The sequence below is a fragment of the Lemur catta genome, chromosome 4, assembly GCF_020740605.2.
Source record: "Lemur catta isolate mLemCat1 chromosome 4, mLemCat1.pri, whole genome shotgun sequence".
In the NCBI taxonomy this organism is placed as follows: domain Eukaryota; kingdom Metazoa; phylum Chordata; class Mammalia; order Primates; family Lemuridae; genus Lemur; species Lemur catta.
This window is the reverse complement of record NC_059131.1, coordinates 68154482-68176254: the sequence shown is the minus strand read 5'-3', so window position 1 is coordinate 68176254 and position 21773 is coordinate 68154482. Positions and strand designations below refer to the sequence as shown.

General features: G+C 44.6%; 1 gene segment (V, D, J or C); it reads left to right on the top strand.

The window, feature by feature from the left end:
* Positions 1-16388: 16388 nt before the first annotated feature.
* The window catches only part of LOC123637158, a 54914-nt gene continuing 49529 nt past the window's right edge, over positions 16389-21773 (top strand). Inside the window, 2 exon segments of the V gene segment in view lie at positions 16389-16473; positions 16880-17189. Of these exon segments, the coding sequence occupies positions 16425-16473; positions 16880-17189 (359 nt within the window).

The following is a 21773-nucleotide window of genomic DNA, read 5'->3' as shown; positions in this document are numbered from 1 at the left end:
ATAGTGGCACATTTTTTGGTATTGTTTTGGCTTAGCAGTTACAAGTCTATATTCAGCAGGATAATGTTTGGTGATGTTAACATACTGTCTGTCTCCCCTTGGCCACTTTTGCCTTGCACTTGTTCTTAGTACACATTCTTCTCCAGGACCAGAGCAGGCACAGGATTTTATATAACTGTTCTCAGGGGGAGTAGCCAAGAAAATCATGTCACATTCTTGGTTTTGCTGTTAATAAATGAAATCTGTTAAGTTGAATAATTAAAACTAGAACCAAAAGTCTTTGAACAATCATAGTCAAAACAAAAAAAAAAGTTGTTTTTCTGAATGCCAGTGCTGCATTTTAAAATACAACCAAAAGCACTGGATGAATTAGAGAGCATAGTATGCCATATTAAACTGAATTTTTATAAATACGGGTGCCGTGTGTGTTCGTCCACTTTGTGTTGCCATAAAGGGAATACCTGACGCTGGGTAATTTAAACATAAAAGAGATTTATTTGGCTTATGGATCTGCTGACTGTATAAGGAGTGTGGCACCAGCCTGTACTCCTGGGGAGGGCTGCTGGCAGCTTCCAAACCAGGTAGAAGGGGAAGGGGCAGCCAGCACCTCTTGTGGTGAAAGAGAGAGCAAGGGAGGGAGGAGGTGGTGCCAGCCTGTTTTAAACCACCAGCTCTCATGTGAACTAACAAGTGAGAAGTCACTCATCCCATGGAGGGCACCAAGCCTATCAAGACGGATCTGCCCTGATGACCCAAACACCTCCAACCAGGCCCCACCTCAAACACTGAAGATCAAATTTCAACATGGGATTTGAAGGGGCCAAATATCCAAACCATATCACTGTGTAAGCCAATTATTTCCCTCTGAAAAAGAAGAATATTGAGACTTTGGGCAGAGGAAGTAAATCAGAACGTGAAGCACATGGTAGAGGTCAGCTCTGTGGCTCATATGTTGGAATGCTGATGCTGGTGAGGTTGGGGTTGAGATACGAGTCCAGATACAAGCTCAGATGTATTCTCTGGGAAGAGTCACAGAGTTGAAGGAACCCCTGCCTGGAGGTCAATCCTCTGCCCTGATGCTACTGCAAGCTCATAGGGAAATGGCACATGGGGCAGGGCTCTAGCACTGTAGGGATGCAAGGGTCAGTGAAGCTCCTTTCCAAATGATCCTTAGGTCATATCACACATTCCTAGTGAACCCAGTAGAGGAGGTGTAGGTAGATTTCTGATGGTCATATCTATCCTCATTATATGCTTGGGAATGAGTGGTCTCATTTGGTTGCCTGTTGGGAAAATGGTCATTCAGAAGAGACCAGGTAGTTAGCAGGAAGGGATTGTTGATCAGAAGGCTGAGCTGGGGCTGGAAGGTCAGCAGGAGCCACAATGTGGGGTGCCAAGAATCATGTCTCAGACAAAGCTAGAGGACAGTCAGTGCAGCATTATGAAAGGGAAACCCATGAGAATGTGGGAGGTTTCATTGATCTTCTTGGCTCATCCGTTCAGTCACCTTTCCCATCCCAGACCTCATCAAACGTCCCAAGGAAAATCCTGCTTGAGGCTTAAGGCTCAAGCTGTGTCTTGTCTATAAGGGCAACTCTATGCACCTGCTGAAGTCAGGTGGCTTCTCTTCCCCAGTAGAGTCCCCTTGCCATGGCCAAGTCAGAATCTCGCCAATCTCAAATTTGGAAAATGTCCGTAAGGAACAAAATGCCAGGAGAAATCAGAATCATATACAAAGGCCTGTTTCTTCTCTGGAACTTTAGATTATTTGGTCTTCATTTCTTCCATAGTTTTCTAATGTATTATAAACATGTTTTTTTACTTTTTTAAATTTTATTTCAGCATATTATAGGGGTACAAATGTTTAGGTTATGTATTTTGCCTTTGCTCCACCGGAGTCAGAGCCTCAAGTATGTCCATCCCCTAGACGATGGGCACCACACCCATTAGGTGTGTATATACCATCCCCTCCTCCCCCCTCCCATCTGCCCAACACCCTATGTATGTTATTACTATATGTGCACTTAAGTGTTGATCAGTTAATACCAATTTAATGGTGAGTACATGTGGTGTTTGTTCTTCCGTTCTTGTGATACTTCACTTACTGGAATGGACTCCAGCTCTATCCAGGATAATACAAAAGGTGCTAGATCACCATTGTTTTTTGTGGGTGAGTAGAACTTCATCATGCACATAGACCACATTTTATTAATCCACTCATGTATTGATGGGCACTAGGGTTGTTTTCACATCTTTGCAATTGTGAATTGTGCTGCTATAAATATTCGAGTGCAGATGTCTTTTTTATAGAATGTCTTTTGTTCTTTTGGCTAGATGCCCAGTAGTGGGATTCCTGGATCAAATGGTAGTTCTACTTGTAGCTTTTAAAGGTGTCTCCATATTGCTTTCCACAGAGCTTGCACTGGTTTGCAGTCCCACCAGTAGTGTACGAGTGTTCCTATCTCTCTGCATCCACACCAACATTTGTTGTTTTGGGACTTTTTGATAAAGGCCATTCTCACTGGGTATAAGTGATATCTCACTATGGTTTTGATTTGCATTTCCCTGATGATGAGAGATGTTGAGAATTTTTTCATATGTTTCTTGGCCATTAGTCTATCTTCTTTTGAAAAGTTTCTGTTCATGTCCTTTGCCCACTTTCTAATAGGGTTGTTTGATTTTTTCTTGCTGATTTTCCTAAGTTCTATATAGATTCTAATCATCAGCCCTTTATCATATGTGATCACACAGTTACTTAAAGCCTCATGGGCAAGTCTGCCAGGACCCTGTGAGATTCTGGGAGCTGTATTTTGAACAAGGAATAGTTTGTCAGTTTGCTTTCTGGGGAAGGCATTGTATTGCTCTAGAACCCTAGAGGTCTATGATATCACTCCTTTTGGGGCCTTTCAAGAGAGTCCACACAGTGTCCTAATCTAATAGGGATGTATCTAGCACCAGGTAATGTGCAGCTTCATACGGTGCGAGTGACAGAGCCACTTGTATTAAAAACCCAAACCTGCTGTGGAGGCTTCTCCTGCTCTGAGCCCCCTCAAGGCAGTGTTCCCAATTAGCTGATAAATGGAATAGTATAGTATATCCAAGTGTGGAAAGTGTTGTCTTGACACTCTAGAGAGGCCTACCCAATCCTAGGCTTTATTCTCAGGGGTAGGAGTACAAGGTGCAGTTATTTGTCCTTACCTTGAAAGAGATGATCTAGCATGTATTCAGTCATCTGGGCCCCTGGCATCTTCATCAATGTGACAGCCCTTGAAATTTATAGGGTTGTATCCCACCTTCTGGAGCACATGTTTTTACAAAATATCCACCATCCTTACAATTTCCAGCTCATCACACCTAATTAACATGATGTCATCAGTATAGTGTTGAACGGGGTGATGCTTTGTGGAACGTCCACATGATCCAAGTTTCTTCAGCTGACATTTTGACAGAGAGCAGGAGAGTTAAGCTAGCCCTGGGCTAAGACAGAGGTTGCGAGCTGCTGCTCATTTCAGATGGTGGCAAACCCTACCAGAGGGCTGCCATAGGCTGTGTCTTCACTCTGCTCTGCTCTGCTGCTGAGCCTTGGATCTGGTCTAGCCTGGAGCAAGCTCTGCCAGAACCTCAGCATTGCTCATCTGCAGATGGCCAGCAGAGGGACACTTCATACACTCACAGGTGGTGAAGGGGAGAGCTCTCGTCTTCTAAATATAAATTCTGAATATTTGAATCAATATGAAATCCTCACAATTTGCATAAATCTGTCCTCTTACATCTAAAGTGGTCCTGCCTCTCAGAATTGTATAAGAAGCTCTTGCTTTGGGATGCGGCATGAGCAAAACTGACAAGTCAAACCCAGCAAGATGGTGTCCCCATTCCAGCTCCTAGGCCTTCTGCTCTTCTGGGTTCCAGGTGAGAATATTTACACAAAGCTAAAAGTTATTCTTTGAATCTCTAATTTTCTTCATGGACTCCTGCACCACACAGAATGCAATTTGCTTGCCTTTTAAATATATATATATATTAAAGTAATTTATATTCTTTCCTCTTGTCTAACTAAGTTAGTGGTGATTTTGATATACAGTTAGTTCTGTTCTGCTAATGGTTTTTGTGTGGTTTCAGCCTCCAGGGGTCAGATAGTGCTGACCCAGTCTCCAGCCTTCCTGTCTGGGACTCCAGGGGAGAAAGCCACCCTCACCTGCCGGGCCAGTCAGGGCATTGGCAGCTACTTACACTGGTACCAGCAGAAACCAGGTCAGGCTCCAAAGCTCCTCGTAAAGCATGCCTCCCAGTCCGTGTCCTCGGGGTTCAGTGGCAGTGGATCTGGGACAGATTTCACCCTCACCATCAGTAGCCTGAAAGCTGAAGATGCTGCAACTTATTACTGTCAGCAGAGCAATGCTTATCCTCCCACTGTGCTGCAACCCAGAACAAAAACTAGCTCTGCCGGGCTGAACAGAGAAAGTGCCAAATACCGCATACTTCTTCTGATCTTTGCAGGTGCATTTGGGGCAATGCTCTGACCAATACCATGACATCTGGCCCACCCGCAGCAGAGCTGAAACCTAAGAGTCACTGCCTCATGGCTAAGTTTTATCTCTTCCACAGTCATTTTTCAAACTGTGTCAACAGTTGTTAAAGATGACCTCTTCTTTTCTGTCTACACACTTACATAAACTGTCCTTTACAAGTTTTACCATTGTATAAGTAAACATTTTGGATTTATTCTTTGGAACTATAGTTGCTTGATTGTAACTAAAGAGTATTACAGGGGGATAATTATGGAACCGCAGGGAATGGTTTAGAAATGAAGCAACAGTAGCGCCCATGGATTCATATTTTAGTTGTTGTGGGTGTGAAGGAGCGAAAAATTGAGCCCACTGCCAAAGGACCCCTTTGATGCCTGGAAATATGACAATTTAGATTGACATTATGTTTCACTCTTGCCAGTGGAATTATTTATCTGAAAATTCAGGAGGTGTTGGATATTTAATTTTTAATAAATAAAAAGTGGTTCATAGGCAACCAGACTAGACACATCTAGTTTACCCTTGAGAATAAGAGACTCTCTGAGAAGATTGTTTAGCCAGAAGGAGGGGAGGAATCACAATCTTTTGTTGCCTGTCTTGGGAGCAGAGCAGCGCTCTAGGCGTAACAAAGGTAGTTGAAATCAAGAATCCTCAATCTCTCAATAACAGTCGTTTCATCAAAAGTTGAGTGCACCAAGGCACTCGTGAGTGAGAGAAAGTAGCTACGGGAGCTCAAGTAAGGAGAAAAGATTAAATGGACGTTTTACTCATTAACTGAATCGTCATACGAAATGAGAAGGATCACCCAGCGCCCTCAGAATGAATGTTCTTTACTGTGCATCAGAAGCATTGTCTATCTCCTCTTTCATCCACCTACAAAATCCAAACTGTGGTTTGAAAATAATTTCCTTTTACTCTCATCACTCTTGATGGCAGGACCAGTGTCCTACTGTAATCACTTCTTAGCGCCAAGAGCAAGTCATGTCATTTGCTCATGTTTTCTGTGCAGTTATTCATTTATTCAACAGTAACTTTTGGTTTCCCATCTAAGCATTGGGAATGCAAACTTATGTCAAAGTTCATGACATTTTCATTCATAACTTTTATTATATTTGGTCACAGAAAGTTACATCAGTTTTCAAACATTTTTTTTTCTGTGCCACACATATTTTATTCCAAACAAAGTGAAAAAAGCCATTATAAGAACTGATGTGTCTCCATTATGGTTTCAGACAGACATGCTCACTGATTTTCTCCAAAGGGCAGTTTCAAGTTGGACAACATTAGGTGAAAGAACTTGATTTGTGGGCCATGATTGCTTAAACCCAAATGTCAAGAAATCAGAAGGAAGAGATAAAATTTTGTAAGCTATTTTAGTTTATATGCATGTGTGGTGTTTACATGTGTTTTCGAAACACATTGTTTTCAACTTTTATTCTATTTATTCTATGAATTTGCCCAAACCTTCACCATCAGGAGTTCCTTCCAGTATTGAAGCTTAAGGAGAAGGAAATTGTAATTCGACACATCTGGTCCTGAAATGGGCCACCTCCCTGAGGTCAGTCATCAGACCCTCCCCTGCCTTCCAGGACTGACTCCCCACCCTCCCCATCCAGCCCCACCCACGGCGAGGACCTCTCTTCCTCAAGTGCTGAGTACAATGAATCTTCATTATTATACATCTTACATGCAAACTTCAAAATGATACTTACTGACTACTCCTGCAAACTTGTTTTGCATTGACCAGTTGATCTTCTTCAATAGTGAAAAGAGTTAACTATCTTGATTTCAATGGAATGCGCTACATATTTTTTCCAGTAAAAAAGAAAACATATATTTTTGCTTTTGTGGCTTTCCACTTAGTATTACAGATTTTGGGAACACATTGAAGGCATGATGTGAGGGATTATTGCACGTGAGTGAATAAGATGACCCTTGATCCCACGTACTGCTGTTCCAGTGGTGCCAGGGGAGGGAGCCCTGCAGGAAACAACAACTACATTGATGAAAGTGAGTAGAATAATTCCTGGAATTGATAAATAATACATAGAAATAATTTAATGGGATACAGTGTGGAAATGTGAGACTATTTATCTATGGTGACCAGGGAAGTTCTGTGTGTTATATTCGAGATGTGCTCTGAACAGTGACAACCATATGACCATATGGCTGAAGGCAAACTGCAAAGACCAAGGGAGAAATCATGGAAAGTGCAAGGACTGGGAGATTTCAGATAAACCATGAAGTGTTTATTGAAAAACAAAAGGTCCTATCTACTAATACAAATGCCAAGGAGTCCTATAATAATCAGATGCCTTACATGACTTTATTCCCTTAAAAGCTAAATTTATCACGATATATTTCAATAAGCATCTTGGCCTAGGTCACACCCATGGCACAGAAGTGTCTCTGCTCAGCAGCTGCAAGCCCAGGTCTGCTCGCCTTGCTCCTGCCTCCTGATCCCCAAAGCTCCTCCCTGACACCTGGCCCCTTGTCAGAGTCACTGTGTCAGGTGGGATCAACCTGAGGCTGACTCAGGCATAGATGCCGGACCTGAGGCTCTGGCCCTCTGGGTCCTGGTGCTTTGGCTGCAGCTGAGAAAGGGGAATGTTGCAAGGCCATGTGCTGGGGTGCACAGGTTCCGTGAGACACATTCAGATGTTATTCAGCAAGCACAGCTTCACTGTCCCATTTGGCATGACTTCAGTGGCAATATCATTGTGTGGAAGATCATCAATACTAGAGAATATCTGTGTTTTGCTTCTGCATCTAGAACCTAGTGGCAACATTGTAGGTCCCAGTCTCCAGCTTCCCTCTCACTGTCTGCAAGAGAGAGGGTCTTCTTCACCTCCGTGGAAACAGCAGAGACCAAGGAAGTTTCCAGCAACCCACTCATGGTGCTCCATGCCTTGGCCACACTTCATCCTTCAGCTTGGCACACTGGCCATTGGACAGATTCTGTGATTAACATGTAATAGCTTGGTTGTCCTGATGATGTTGTGATTATTATTGTTGAAAACTGTGCTGTCTCCGGTGGCAAATGCTAACAGCACATATTTGAATTAATGTAAATTAGAATTAATTTATATTAAAAAGCTAGTTTCCCAGTTACACTAGCTACATGTCAAATGCTCAATAGCTTCATATGGCTAAGACTTACACCACTGGACAGCAAAGATGTAGGCATCTTCATCATCTTAGAAAATTACTTAGCGGTTGTCTAAATAATTACACATGGTCACTTACACTATTATAGGTCAGAGCACAAACCTCACAATCTCTTAGTCCAGAAAGTGGGGTGGCCCCCCTATGCTTTCTGGGCTGCCGTAGCTGCTGTGGTTCTCAGAGTGGCTCTGGAAGGGGCTCAGGGTTTGGAGGAATGAGGCTGGGCTGACAGATATAGACAAGGCATCCACTGATTCCCACCCACCTGCTGCCAGTGCGCCCTGCAGGGTCCCCCCTAGCCCACCCTCTCTTTTCCAAAACCACAATTTTGGCATCTTATGTCACTTGCAGAATGCAGACCCAGATTGTTTTGTGATCAAAATCTTCCTGAATTCCCGGTGACCTGCTAGTCTTTTGTCCTTAACTAGGCAGACAACTTATTGATTAAAGGAATCCTTTGTGTTCCCTACAAAACTCAGCCTAGTGATGGATGTAACAGGATCCCCTTCATGAGTATGGGGAAAATATTCACAGGAAGACTCACTGGGGGACAAAATCAACAATCTTCTAAGCTGCTACATCACAAACTGCCAGTAGATGGCAACCCCACAGTAAACAAAAGAGACCTGCCCTTAGAACTACTGGGAATGGAAGAGCGATTGTCCCATAGTCAATGAGGGGCACCTAAGACTTCTAGGGGACCTCCCTTGTGACCTACAACACCAGCGAGGGGGTGCCATGGGCTGAGATGTGGGGAAACCTGTGCCCTGTGCTCTGAGAGTGGAAGCCTGACCTTGCTGCTCCCTGCTGTCCTGGCTGTGTCCCTAGTGCCCCTCTGCCAGGAGCTGAGTTGTGTCCCCAATACATATGTTGAAGCCCTGACCCCAAGGTGGCTGTATTTGGATATAGGACCTATTTGGCTGAGCTTAGATGAGGCCATAAGGGTGGGGACACTGAAGCAAAAGGATCAGCGTCCTAACTAGAGGAGACACCAGAGAGATCTGCCCACCCCCTCTGAGGAAAGGGCAAGTGAGGGCACGACTGGAGAACGGCCCTGTGCAAACCAGGATGAGGGTCCTCATCAGAAAGAGACCCTGCTGGATCTTGATCTTGGGCATCCCAGCCTCCAAAACTGTGCAAAAATAAATTGCTGTGGTTTAGGCCCCACCCTGGGGCACTTTGGAGTGGCAGAGCGAGCAGACTAATCCACCATCCTGACCCTCCCTGAGCAGGACCAGCCTCAGGTGGGTCCCCTGGTGGACATGGGGACCCAGCTTTGCTCCTCTTCCTCCTGCTTTTCTGACTTGTGGTGACGAAGGAGGACTCAGGCTCATCCTCAGTTTGTCTGCATTAAACATGAACGTTCCCTTGAAGGTGGAGCTAGCTGTTGGCCTGTTTTGCTTTCTGACCAGAACTGCATCAAACTGAATGAGCTACTTGCTTGTATTAATATTTGGAGATGTTCATATTTGTTCCCCATGTACATGCCAGTGGGGAGGTTGTGTGGACTCTGTCTCCAGCCCCTCCCTATGAGCCAGAAAAGGGGTCACTGTTCCCTGCAGGGCTGGCCAGAGTGTTGACAGCATCCTAGCCTGGCACCAGCAGAACCCAGGCCCAACTCTGAGCTTCAGCTGCCTCAGGTGCCCGCTGGACATGATGCCTTCCTGGGTCAGGGGCCAAGACAGATATCACTCTGGCCATCGGCAGCTGAGCTGCCTTCAGGGGCATCTTCTCCCACTTCCTGTCACCTCTCAGCACAAACCTCCCCAAGCTGCAGCTCTGCCTGGGGCTGCTGAGAGTCTGCAGCCTTCTCTGGGGAGCAGTCTGGGGACAGCTCTGAAATTGTGCCACCTCTCTCCTCTCACCTCTTCCACCTCCTCTCTGGACACCTCCAGGACATCTTGTCACCATCACTGCAAGGAGGCAACAGGGTGTTTCTCCCACCGCCTGAACTCATCTTTGCCTCATGCAGAACTGTCCCGTCTTCAGGGCAACCACCCTTGTTTCTCTCACATACTGGCCCCATTTAGAGCCCCTCACTTTGACTCCACTCCATGAATACTAGTGGAAGGACCACTGAGGGCAAGTTGTGATTATTGGAGCCCAGAAAGTAAGATGGCAAATACGCAGAAGCTTGTGCACAGGGAGATGTGCGCAGGGTCCCAGCAGCCAGGTGAGCCGTGACAGCTGGGCAGGGAGACCCCACATGGCCCTGGAGTGTCTCATTCTGTGACTAAATAGCCACTGAGCTTCATGTGCTGCTCTGTCTGATGGAGCCACCCAGGGAGGACCTGCCCATGCCAAGCTCTGTGGACAAAACGTGCCTCCACTCAGGCCCAGACCCACTGCCCGTGTCCCCAGCACCTCTTGCTCTGAGCTTCCCAAACTCCTTCCAGGCACTCAGTGTCCTCGGCAGTGGACAGGTCCCTGCTTGGCCCAGCAGGGTCACAGAGGGGGTCCCGAGCTTCCTGACCCTTTGGTTCTACAGTGGGAAAGGGCCGTGGGGGCCATTACTGACTGTAAATGTTCTTGCTTTATCATATTTAAAATCGTATTTATATCAGATATTAAAGTTATATCTATTTACATACAAAAATCCTACTAGATTTGTTTGTAATATACATACATAGTATATACAGATTTATCAATATACTTTATATCTACGTTATATATACTTGATATGTAAAATTTAAACAACACATACATATGTATAATTGATTTATTTATTTTGCACATTACCCCATTTAATCCTCACAACAATTCTGTGATACAGAGGTTAGCAGTACTCTTTCTTACTTTGTAGGTGAGAAAATGAATTGAATAATGTGTAATTAACTTACCCAAAGCCATGCAGTTAGGAAGCAATAAAGCAGAAACTTAATCCCAAGCTAAACATTTTAAATCATATCCTGTGCCAACAATTAAATTTACATATTATATTTATTTATAATATAGATATATAGTGTTTATAAATACATGAGTATAATGTATACCTAAACTATTATGTATTAAGTTACTTATATATGCAATATAATTTTATATTCATTTATTTAACATGTGCTCCTTTTCTTTCTAATTGGAACAAAGTCTGGCTGAGTAAAGACCCAGGACATTTGCTGACCATCCCTCTCTGGCTCCAGCTGGAGTGAGGCACGAAGGGCAGGAACCATAAGAAGCCCTGTCCCCCACCGCCCCGCCATCCCCAGCATCTTGGTCATGCCATGTCTGTGGCTAGAGAAACCCAGACCTTGTCGAAGAGTTTATAAATGCTACTCTCTTCTAGTCTCCGTTTCTCTTTTTACATCTTAAGCACAAAACAGCCCCTTGTTCTTCTTAATTCCTCCCTCCTCCAAGATCATGAAAATAGAAGCATCCTTGAACAAATACAAAAAAAATGGGAGAAAACATAATATCTGGGGATAGCACCTCCTCACCACCAAAATGGGGTTTGCAGATTTCTCCCTGTTAGTTGTTTTTGATGGGAAGATGCTCCTGCCAGGTTCCTGTCAGAGGTTGCATTTGGAGGGTTTTCAGAGAAAATCTTGCAAGCAGTTAGTGCTGGATTCCGGGCAGGGTAGCAGAGGCAGTTCTGCATTCACAGCATGGAAGGGGCCAGAGTGAGTCCTGGGAAAGGCTGTGAGGAGCCGAGAGTGGGGACCAGTAATCAGTGAGCCAGGGGACCTGAGCTGGATTCTCGGATGGGAAGCCCATTTCATCACTGGCCACCCCTGTGTGCCATAAAAGTTGCGACTCCTCTTTAGTGAGGGCTCCATGTGGCCCCAGAGCAGTGGCTATCAGGCACCTTGGTGGAGGTTGGATCAAGCATTGTGGGTGAAGGAAAGCAAGACACTAGGGTCTACGTTCTGAAGGAAGATGGAAAAAATAACACGTTAGGGCTGGGGTTATTGAAGAAGTATGTCCAATTGCCCTAACAGCCCTCTAAACTTCCAGGGCTCCCCGCTTCCTGATAGTCAATTGAGTCTGCAGTTGTTGAAGTCTAATGTCTGATTCTAGGCTTGCTATGAAGTGAAGAGTCTCAAGAGATCTGTTTTTTGCCTATCCTTTTAGGCAGGGACATTATTTTCCTCCTGGTTGTTGTCCAAAGATAAAAAAAAAAATAAGTTTTCTCCAAATATTGCTGATTTCTTCAGAAGGGTACTGGTTCCCATCTCATGGCAAACTCCCGACAACCCCATGGGACTAGTGCATCCTTCCTTTGGTGGCTCTTTTTTGCATGTGCCCGCCTCATGCCTCCCCCACAAGCCAAGTCTCCATAAAGGTCCAACGACTCCTGCACTACCAGGCTCTGAACACTCCCCAGCAGCATGTTCCTGGGTGCCCTGGTTCGGCTCCTCTGGAGCCTGGCTTTCTGGAGAGCAGGTGAGGGGTGGCCCTGGGGAAAGATCAGAGGTCAGTGAGCCCCTCTCCTAAGTTAGGGTGGCTCTCGTTCTGTGCATGTCCCTGCCATGCACCATAAATGCCACTTTCCTCTTTTTCTCTTTAACAGTGAACGGGGACATTGTCCTGACCCAGATGCCAGCCTCCCTGTCGGCACATCCAGGAGAGACAGTCTCCATCTCCTGCCAGGCCAGTGCGGATGTGCATGGAGAAATATCTTGGATTCGGATTAAACTTGGACAGAGACTTGAACCCCTTATATCTCATGTCACAACCTTGGCCCCAGGAGTCCCAGATCGGTACAGCAGCAGGGGAAGTGGAGCCAGCTATGTCTTCAGTATCAGTGCCCTGGAGCCTGGGGACTCCGGGGAGTATTACTGCATGCATGACTATGGTTGGCCAAGCCACGGTGGTGCAGCCTGTGCGCAAAACAGCCACCTGGTTTTCTAGGGTACCTGCTTGCAACGGACCAGCCAAGATCCCTAGCGATGTAGCAGTGTGGGGGCTTCAGATTTAAAATCCTCATATTTTCTGAGTAGACTCCTGCCCTTTCCCCATCCCTGCACTTCTGATGACTCCCCATGGCCACATCTGCCCCTCACCAACCTCTCTCTGAAGCTGGGGAGGCAGCTCTGCCTGCACACTTTGCAGACCACAGAGCCTGGGACGAGCATCTGCTAGGACATCCCTCAGTGGGTGACGACAGGGGAGGCGGACACACGCCCCGGCCCCCCACCGTGAAGGTGGAATGACCCAGGCATTTTCCCCATATTTCCACGTGGGCTTGAGCTCCAGTGTCCTCAGTGGTAGCTGTTTGCTGAGGAGCCTTTCACTGTCCGTCTCCTCTTCCCTGTCTCACTTTCCTCCTTCCCTCCCAGGTAAATAGCCCTGCAAGGGCTCAGGAGTCCACCTAAGAGTGTGCAGGGACACAGTGGAGTGAGACGCTGAGAATAATCACACAGAAAGGGCCACTGGGAGATCAGCACACCTGAGATTCCAGAGACATCTAGCAACAAAGAAGGGCAGAGAGCGCTGGTATCAGCCAGGCGGTGGCACCACTGCAGCCCCCAGTGGCCTGCTCTGTAGGGGGACCCCTGCTGACAGCCCCAACAGCCCCCAAGGCAGCCTCCCCTGTAGCTGTCCCAGGGGAGGTCCCCTTAGGATTCACTGTTGACAGTCACAATGGCTTGCTCCACAGAGCATAGTGGCAGCTTTCACCACTGAGGTGACCTATAGCCATAGTCACTCACACCCCAGAGAAAGAGCCACTCGCACCTTTCCTCCCACCCTCACCTCCAAGAAGGAGTCAATGTGCTGCCCGGGATGGGGGCTGCTTCCCAGCCCTGCAGCACCCTGCCCGCTCTGCACACCCCAGACCCAGCTCTGTGGCCTTATCTCGCCCTGGCAACTCAGACACCTGAATTGTCTCTGCTGCAGGCTGGCCTGTGCCTGGGACCCAGAGCCTCTGCCACACCAAGTGTACTCACGCTCCAGACCCCTGTTCTGTGGCTGCTCTGGAATTTGCTGAAGGAATAAAACAAACTGAGGAGTGGTTGTAGGCATACCTCACAGAGACTGTGGGCTTGGTTCCAGCCATCACAATAAATTAAGTGACTATCATAATAAAGTGAGTCCCACAGTTTTTTTGGTTTCCCAGTGCATACAAAAGTTATATTTACACTACTCTTTAGTCTATTCAGTGTTCTTTAACATTATGTCCAAAAAAAGTACATAGCTTAATTAAAATATTATTGCTAAAAAATGCTGACACAAAGACATGAAGTGAGCATATGCTGTTGAAAAAATGGTGCTGATGGACTTGCTTGAAACATGGTTGCCACAGAACTTCCATTTGTGAAAAACACAGTATCTGCAAAGTGCAACGAAGTGAAAGCACAGCAAAACAAGGCATGTCAGCATTCTCAAAAAACTCCTAGAGCTTTAAGCAAGAACACGAAAAGTCTGTAGTCTTTTGCCTGGAACTGCACCTTTCCTTCCCAGCTCAGTCACAAAGAACTACAGAACTGGAGTTTTACCAACATAAAATGGCAGCAAAAATTGGCAGTTTGTTACCAGTGGAGGTAGACATGAAACTCCAGTGTTTCCAGCTAAATGTGCTGAATTATGCAGGAAAGGAACAGAAAAGCCCACAGCTTTGCTAGTCCAAGGTGACAGCCTTGGTTGGAGCAGCTGGTAGACCAGCTGAAACTTAATAGAGGATTCTTGGAAGTGATAGAGCCAGAGAATTGCTGAGATAATCTCTCCACATATTCCTGCTGACTTAGAACTACAGATATGAGTGACAGGGAGACTCAAGAGGACCCAGTGAAAAATACAAACACAGGAAGGTCAGAACTGCCGTACTTTGTGTGCACAGGTATTGGTAGATTACTGAGCTTGAGGTGTTTGAGCAAAACTAGTGCCCAAGTCACTGGCAACTACTAAGCTATCCAGATCCAGGGGCAACTTTTAGCTAAATATTAAGAATTAAAATTACAAAGGAGCAGAGATTTCAGTGTCCAAACAGCAAGTTAGAGATAGATTCTCCAGTATAAGTCCAGACAAGTCACTAAAAACAAATTCAACAATGCTTAAAAACAAAATGGAATCCAGAATTCTGTATTATTTGAGAGACGTGCAAGAATGTATTATCTAAAATATTTAGCTTCCTATAAAAATTCCTGTAAGGAAACAGTAAAGCATCATCACTATTGAGGAAAAAAATAGTGGAAGCTATGATTGTTCCTAAATATCAGATTTATCAAAGACCTTAAATCAGTTACATAAGTAGTTCAAGTAATTTTCTAAAACTAGGATCCATAACTGAAAAAGGAAAATGTAAAGACAATGAGTGAACAAATAGGGCCTGCCAACTGAGAAACAGAAACTTTGGAAAAGGACCAAATGGAAACTCTAGAGCTGAAAAGTACAAAAGCACGATTGACTAGCTAAGTCAACAGGAGTTTACAGTGGCAGGAGAATTAGTGAACTTGGAGGCAGGTCACTAGAAATGCTCTAATATAAAGAAAGAAAGAAAAAGCTTAAAAAATGAAGGCAACCTCAGAGATTTATAAGTCAATTGAAAAATACCAACAAATGCATAATGAAAGTCACAAAGGAGAATAAAGAGAGAAAGTGGCCCGAAAACCATTTGGAGAAATAATGGCAAAATATTTTAAGAAGTAATGAAACCAAATAATCTATAGATCAAATAATTCAGTGGAACTTATTCAGGATAAACTAAATGATATTCATAACTGTGCACATTATAGTTAAAATGGTGAATCAAAGACAAAGGGAAAATCTCAAATGCATCAAATAAAAAATGGCTCACTATCCACAGGGAAACAATGATAAAGCTATTGGCTACCTTTTCACCACAACCAATGAAGGCTAAAAGACAGTGGAATGACATATTTAAATGCTGAGAATAAAAACTCAACCAAAGATTCAATATCCAGTGAAAATATACTTCAAAGATAGAAGCAAAGTAATAACATTCCTTGATAAGTAAAAATGAAGAAAAATTAATATTTGCAGACATGCTGTACAAGAAATTCAAGACGACATTCTCCAGAATCACAGTAAATGACAGCAGATGGAAAGACAGTAACTTGAATCCACAGGAAGGAATGAAGGCCTTAAAAATAGTAAACCAACAAACAAACAAACAAACAAAAAAACGAAGCTAGAAACTTCACTTTATACCAGGGTCTAGTCCAGAGTAAACCAAACTGTTGTGACAGATGTCAGAATACCAATCACCATGGTTGGGATGGGGAAGGTGCATGAGGGAAGAATCTGGAGAACTTGAAATATTCTACAGTTTAATCTGATTGGAGAATATATGTAAAGCTTTATTCAGTTCCACATTTAACATTTCTGCCCTTTACTCTGTGTTCTATCTCAATTAAAAAATAAATAAAAAGGCCAAATCTAGATTCTTTTAAACAAATATGAACAAAGAACTAATAATCATCAAATATTTATGGAGATGCAACCTTATCAAATAAGGGTTTAAAATGTATCCAGGATAGTGCCAAGAAATAAGAAATCTGTAAACAAAAGACAGAAGGAAACACTTAATTTTATCCCACATAGACAAAATAGAGTTTTTCTCTATTACTTTCCCTCCTAACACAGAATACACTTTCTGTCACTTTGTTCTCACAAGAGAAGCCCACCCCCCTACCATTGGTTCTTTTCTCTCCACTGCACCCACCAGGGCATTTGCATACTGTCCCCTAGGGAGGCCCTTCCCCTACAAGTCTGAGATAAAAGCTCAGTGCTGACATTACCTTGACCAATCAGGACTCCACAGTCCAACTTCTCAAAATGAGGCTCCCTGCTCAGCTCCTGGGGCTGCTGATGCTCTGGGTCCCTGGTAAGGACAGAAGGAGATGAGAAAGGAGAATGGGGTGGGGGAAAGTTTCTGGGGCCCCACTGTCTCTTATGTGTGTTCTGTGCATGTGTTAGATGTGCACATCTTGTCCTCCAGGATGGGGCGTGTGAGTTTAGATCTGAGAGAGTGAGGAAGATTCCAGAAGGAGCAAGGACCTGTGCTCTGGTGAAGACTCAGACACAGAGACAGGGGGATAGTGTGGAAGAATTCTAGAGGCCTTTGTGTGCTTTGTAAACCTCAGTTCTTTTTGAAATGGGAAGTTTTTGGGGTATGAATCAAAATCACACACATGAAAAACGATTTGGCCAGAAATAAATAACAAAAGGAAATTATGTAAATTGCTCTTAATGTTTGTACATAACCTTGCCCTTCTCTCTCATTGTTCCAGGATCCAGAGGGGAGATTGTGATGACCCAGACTCCACTCTCCCTGCCGGTCACCCCTGGGGAGCCGGCATCCATCTCCTGCAGGTCTAGTCAGAGCCTCCTGCATACCGATGGAAAGACCTATTTGAATTGGTACCTGCAGAAGCCAGGGCAGTCTCCACAGCTCCTGATCTATTTGGTTTCCAACCGGTTCTCTGGGGTCCCAGATAGGTTCATTGGCAGTGGGTCAGGGACAGATTTCACGCTGAAAATCAGCAGGGTGGAGGCTGAGGATGTTGGGGTTTATTACTGCATGCAAGATCTACAACTTCCTCCCACAGTGGTTCAGCCCCGAACACAAACTTCCCTCGCAGAGTGGCCCAGCTGCTCAAATGTTCTGCTTGTCTTGGAAACAGGCAGGCAGATTCTCTGCGTCTGTGCAGCAGGAAGTTATGAGAGGACTCAGGGGAATAGTTTGCTGCTGAAGGCTCCGGAGCATGCGTGCTTCAGATGTGCCTCAGGTATCACCTGTTTATGGCCTGTCAGCTGCGACAGCCTTGGCATAAACAGCAGGACAGCGCAGGGGGTGAAGTGTCCATGAGAAACCAGAGATGAGGGAAGAGAGAAGTGAATGAAATCCCACCCTAATTCTCCCTACCTGTGTACATTCAGCATTTAAATTTATTTGGTAGAAAAGGCAGAAAACTGGAGAAGATTCATGGCAATAAAAATGGAATACCTGTTGCGGTTTAGCAGTATTTTGTATATTCTTAATAGGATAATACTTGTTAATATTCAAAAACTGGTATTTCCCGCTCTCTCAACTTTCTACTTCTCCTTTTTACTATGTATCTTTTCACTCCATCAGCATGTTCAAGATAGCATTCTACACAAGCTGTCTTCAGGGCAGTTAGCTGAGAAGAAGTAATACAAATCTTGGGTTTTGAGCATCCACACAGACTTTTATAAATTTGGAGCAGATAGAAGGCCTCATGTTAAGAGTCTTTGATTTGCTTAGATTACCTTCTGCTGAAACAAAAGGTGAGTTCTTGAATTTCTAGGAGTTGGGATTTAAAAATAAAACCATAAACTAGAAGACACAGAGCATAGAATTTATCCTTATACAACTAGATGAATACAGAATGATGTGAGATTTTGCTTTCTTTCCCTAAAGATAAGAATTTTAATGCTGTAGACAGACTGCAGAAATGGGTACATGAAGAGAATATAGTAGACATCCGCTATTAGACAATTAATCTGCTCTTTTGCTTCTAAATGGAGGGGTAGGATATAGTAGCAGGGCAGTGAGTTGATGATATGAGCCCAGAAATAAGCCCACATGTGTTTGTTTTTGTGAATAATCAGAGTTAAAGGTACCTCTGTCTGCTTCCTACTGCACTACTGCAAGTATTATTAAAAGGCAGTACAGCAAGCAGGGCTTTGTTCATGTCTGTAATCACCCCAGGTTTAGAGAAGTTCCAGTGCAAGGAGACCCTGAGGTCATGTCACTCAGTCCCAGTCAACCCAACACAGCAGCGGAGAACTTCCCAAACTCATTCTGTCCCAAGAGGTGCTCAGCAGAGACCACATGGTTGACTTGAGGGCAGATGTGACATATACTGACATTGTAACCAGAAAGCCCAGCATGGTCTTAATAAACAGGGAAAATGAAGACCAATGTCCATGATTCAGACATATATTAAGGATGGACTGTGCAGAATTGGAAAAGAAAATAAAGTACCATCATCAGTATTTAGGAGATTTTTGACTTTTTGGCCAGACACTCTACCCTGCCTGCTAAGACCTCAGCAAATGTCTCAGGTCAGAAACTGGCTATGTGCTAGAGATTGCCCTGTGGAGCTTTTTGCTCTTTCTCCAGTTTTCTTCTTGGTTCAAGTTAGAACTTCTGTCTAAGTGCAAATGTTGCAAGCAATTTGAGAGATCAAAAAGTCAAGTGAGCCTCAGTTCACTAGAAAGTGTTCTACTCACTTTGTGTGATAGATAATTTTATGTGCCAATTTGATTGGGCTAAAGGATGGTTGGTAAGATAGCTCGTAAGAGATTATACTGGGATGTGTCTATGTGAGGATTTCTGTAAGAGGTTAGACTTTGGATCACTAGATTGAGTAAAGAAGATCAGACTGGGACTTACACCATTAGCCTGCCTGGTTCTCAGGCCTTCGGATTTGAACTGAATTATACCATTTCCTTTCCATCTTGCTGATGGCATATCATGGAACTTTTCATCCTCCATAATTGTGTGAGCTAATCTCCATAATAAATTGCCTATTATGCTTGATCTATTTATCTATCTATTGATGTATCGATCTATATCTAGATATTTCCTATTGGTGCTGTTTCTCCAGAAAACCCTGACTAATACTCTAGGACATGTGTATGTACATGGATGTATACATAAAAACACACGTGTGAAAACTAAAGGCTTAAAATCAATAACCTCAGCTCCCACATTACCAAACTATAGAATAAGGAGCAATTTAAACCTAAAGAACTAAAATATGAAGAAAGTAAATAGGAAGGAGGAGGAAGATGGCTGACTAGAGATATCGGCTGGCAGATTGTCCCAGAGTGAGGGAAGGTTTTCAGATAAAGAAGAGAGGGGAATGGGCAAAGCTCAGATGTAGTTTGGGGAGAAAGGTGCCAGAGACTTCCAGAAATTTCATGGGAAAAAGTTGTAGAGAAGAACAGGAAGAAAAAAGATACTGTCAGAGAACAACCCTAGAGAAGCTTGGAGCCCAGGGAGGAGGGTAGGTGGGGCGTTTCATTTCTCCTTCCCTCACACTTCCTATATTCACTGGGCCTCTGAGCTGGTTGGGTGCTTTTCCACCCTCATGAGCCCAAGGGCTACTGCAACCACTGTATTGAGAGCTTCTTGAAAATAAAGCTTCAGGATTCTAGCTCCTTTGAAATCACTCCCTGTAGTCATGGTCCTTGAGCCAAGAAAATGGGTACCATACTGCTTCTCCACCCATAGCGTCCCTTTGTCTGCCCCAGGGAGATCCAGCCCTTCAGTTTTCATATCACCTGTTCCCACACAGACAGTTTCCAACTCCCGCCCAGGGGTCCTGGAGAATTTGTGTGATCCCAGAGCTTGGACACTCCGTGTGGGCTTCCTTCCAGGGAGAGAGACCAGAAGGGCAGGAATGCTGGCTCTTCTTCATTCTGATTATTTTTCTCCCCTACCCCTCCCATGCCCACTGCAGCTAAAAGAGTTGATTGAGCTGAGAATTTCAAAAGAATCCCCTCTGTTGATACACCCAGAAGTCTGAGGTTTCCACAGAGGGTGGGGCCCAAAGTTTATCCTTTGTGGACCTGCAGTGGACCTAGGGGTGCTTGGTCTGGGAGTTCTCTACCCACCAACACTCCCCAGAGATACACACTGGCAGGACAGGCATGCACGCTAAATCTTGTATCCCCAGGACTTGATCGGGTTGTTTTAGGAGCACAGAGGGAAGATTTGAGAACTAAACTTGGGAGTCAAGGGAGCCCACGTGGGCAGAACTGACAGGAGAGTGCAGCGTGGGTCCAAACCACAGCAAACTGGTGGAATACCCATTCGCCCTACAGGAAAGCCACATTTTCAGGCTGGAGTAGGACCTTAAGGACGGAAGTTCCCAATGTGTGGCATCATTGCTGGTGAGCTCAGCAAGTTCAAGCACCCCTTTGAAACTAGATGTTGGAAGGAAACCTGCAGGGCAGGGGAGGACGGAGAAGAGCAAAACGCACTCCCCACAGCCAGTCTGTGAATCCCAGATGGCCCCTTCCCCATGAGCACACTTTCAGGTTTGGTGGGGCAATTTCAGCTGCTTCCCATTGGATTTCCCCTGTGTCCTGGAGCTGACTTTTGCTCCTTGCAGAGACGGTTCTAGGGCCTAACTCTACAGAGTCTGAAGACAGGCTAGACCAACCTGCCCAACCTCAATCCTCCACCCACCTGTGCTGTGGTAGAGAGCAGGGCCCCTCTCAATGGCTCTGAGTGTTTCTACTGAGGTGCTAGAGCCAGTTGTAGCCCCCAAAGAATAACACTGCAGCTGGCTTTTTCCTGCAAGCACCAACTAGTAGCAGGAAGAACAATTTGTACAGCCCATTGCACCATCTACTGACTCAATCAAATAGAGTGTGGCTGATTCTTACTCACAAGCACCACCTACTGTCTCAGATTGTCATTCATGCCTGTCTGAGATTTCTGAGCGTTCTGTCATGATGAGAAGGGGTTCTGCTACATTGAAGCAGGAAAACCATCAATGTTAGGGAGTAGGAAGTCAAATTGTTAAGTGAGTACAATTAAGAATTATGTGCATGTAAACGTGACTCTGTGCAAGAGCAGACAAAAGGAGTGTGTGGGGTGAGGCAAATGTGAAATGGATTACCTTCTGGAAACCACCGATAGGGGGTTGGTTGAGAACATTAGGGGCATTTGAGGAATCTCGCAGGGAGCAGGGTAGGAGAGACAGCACAAATATTATTTCTCTGTTTATTATCTCTCTCCTTCTGCCCCTTCTGCAAATAAATGCTCTATGAGATCAGAGTTTTGCTTGATTTGCTCATAATTTGTGGCCCTATGCCTAGATACTATTATATGTATAATTCTGTAATATTTTTGATTGTGTGTATGAATAAATAACTGCTCTATCAGATCTTGGCAGCTGAAGCTGTTTTGCCTGCTACCCCCAGGAGGAGCTGTGACACCTTAGGCTTGTCTCAGATATGGGAGGACTTGAGATATTACAGGAGAAATTGGTTGAACTAAATAGCAGTGACAAGGGGGTTCATATGTACCGGCGACTCAGTTGCTGAGTTAGTGTTTCTGATGAAGGTAATATCAGAGGTCTGGATTGGATGTACTGAGGTGTCTTTGTAATAATAGGAACTTCAAATATGTGTTTAAAATTCAGA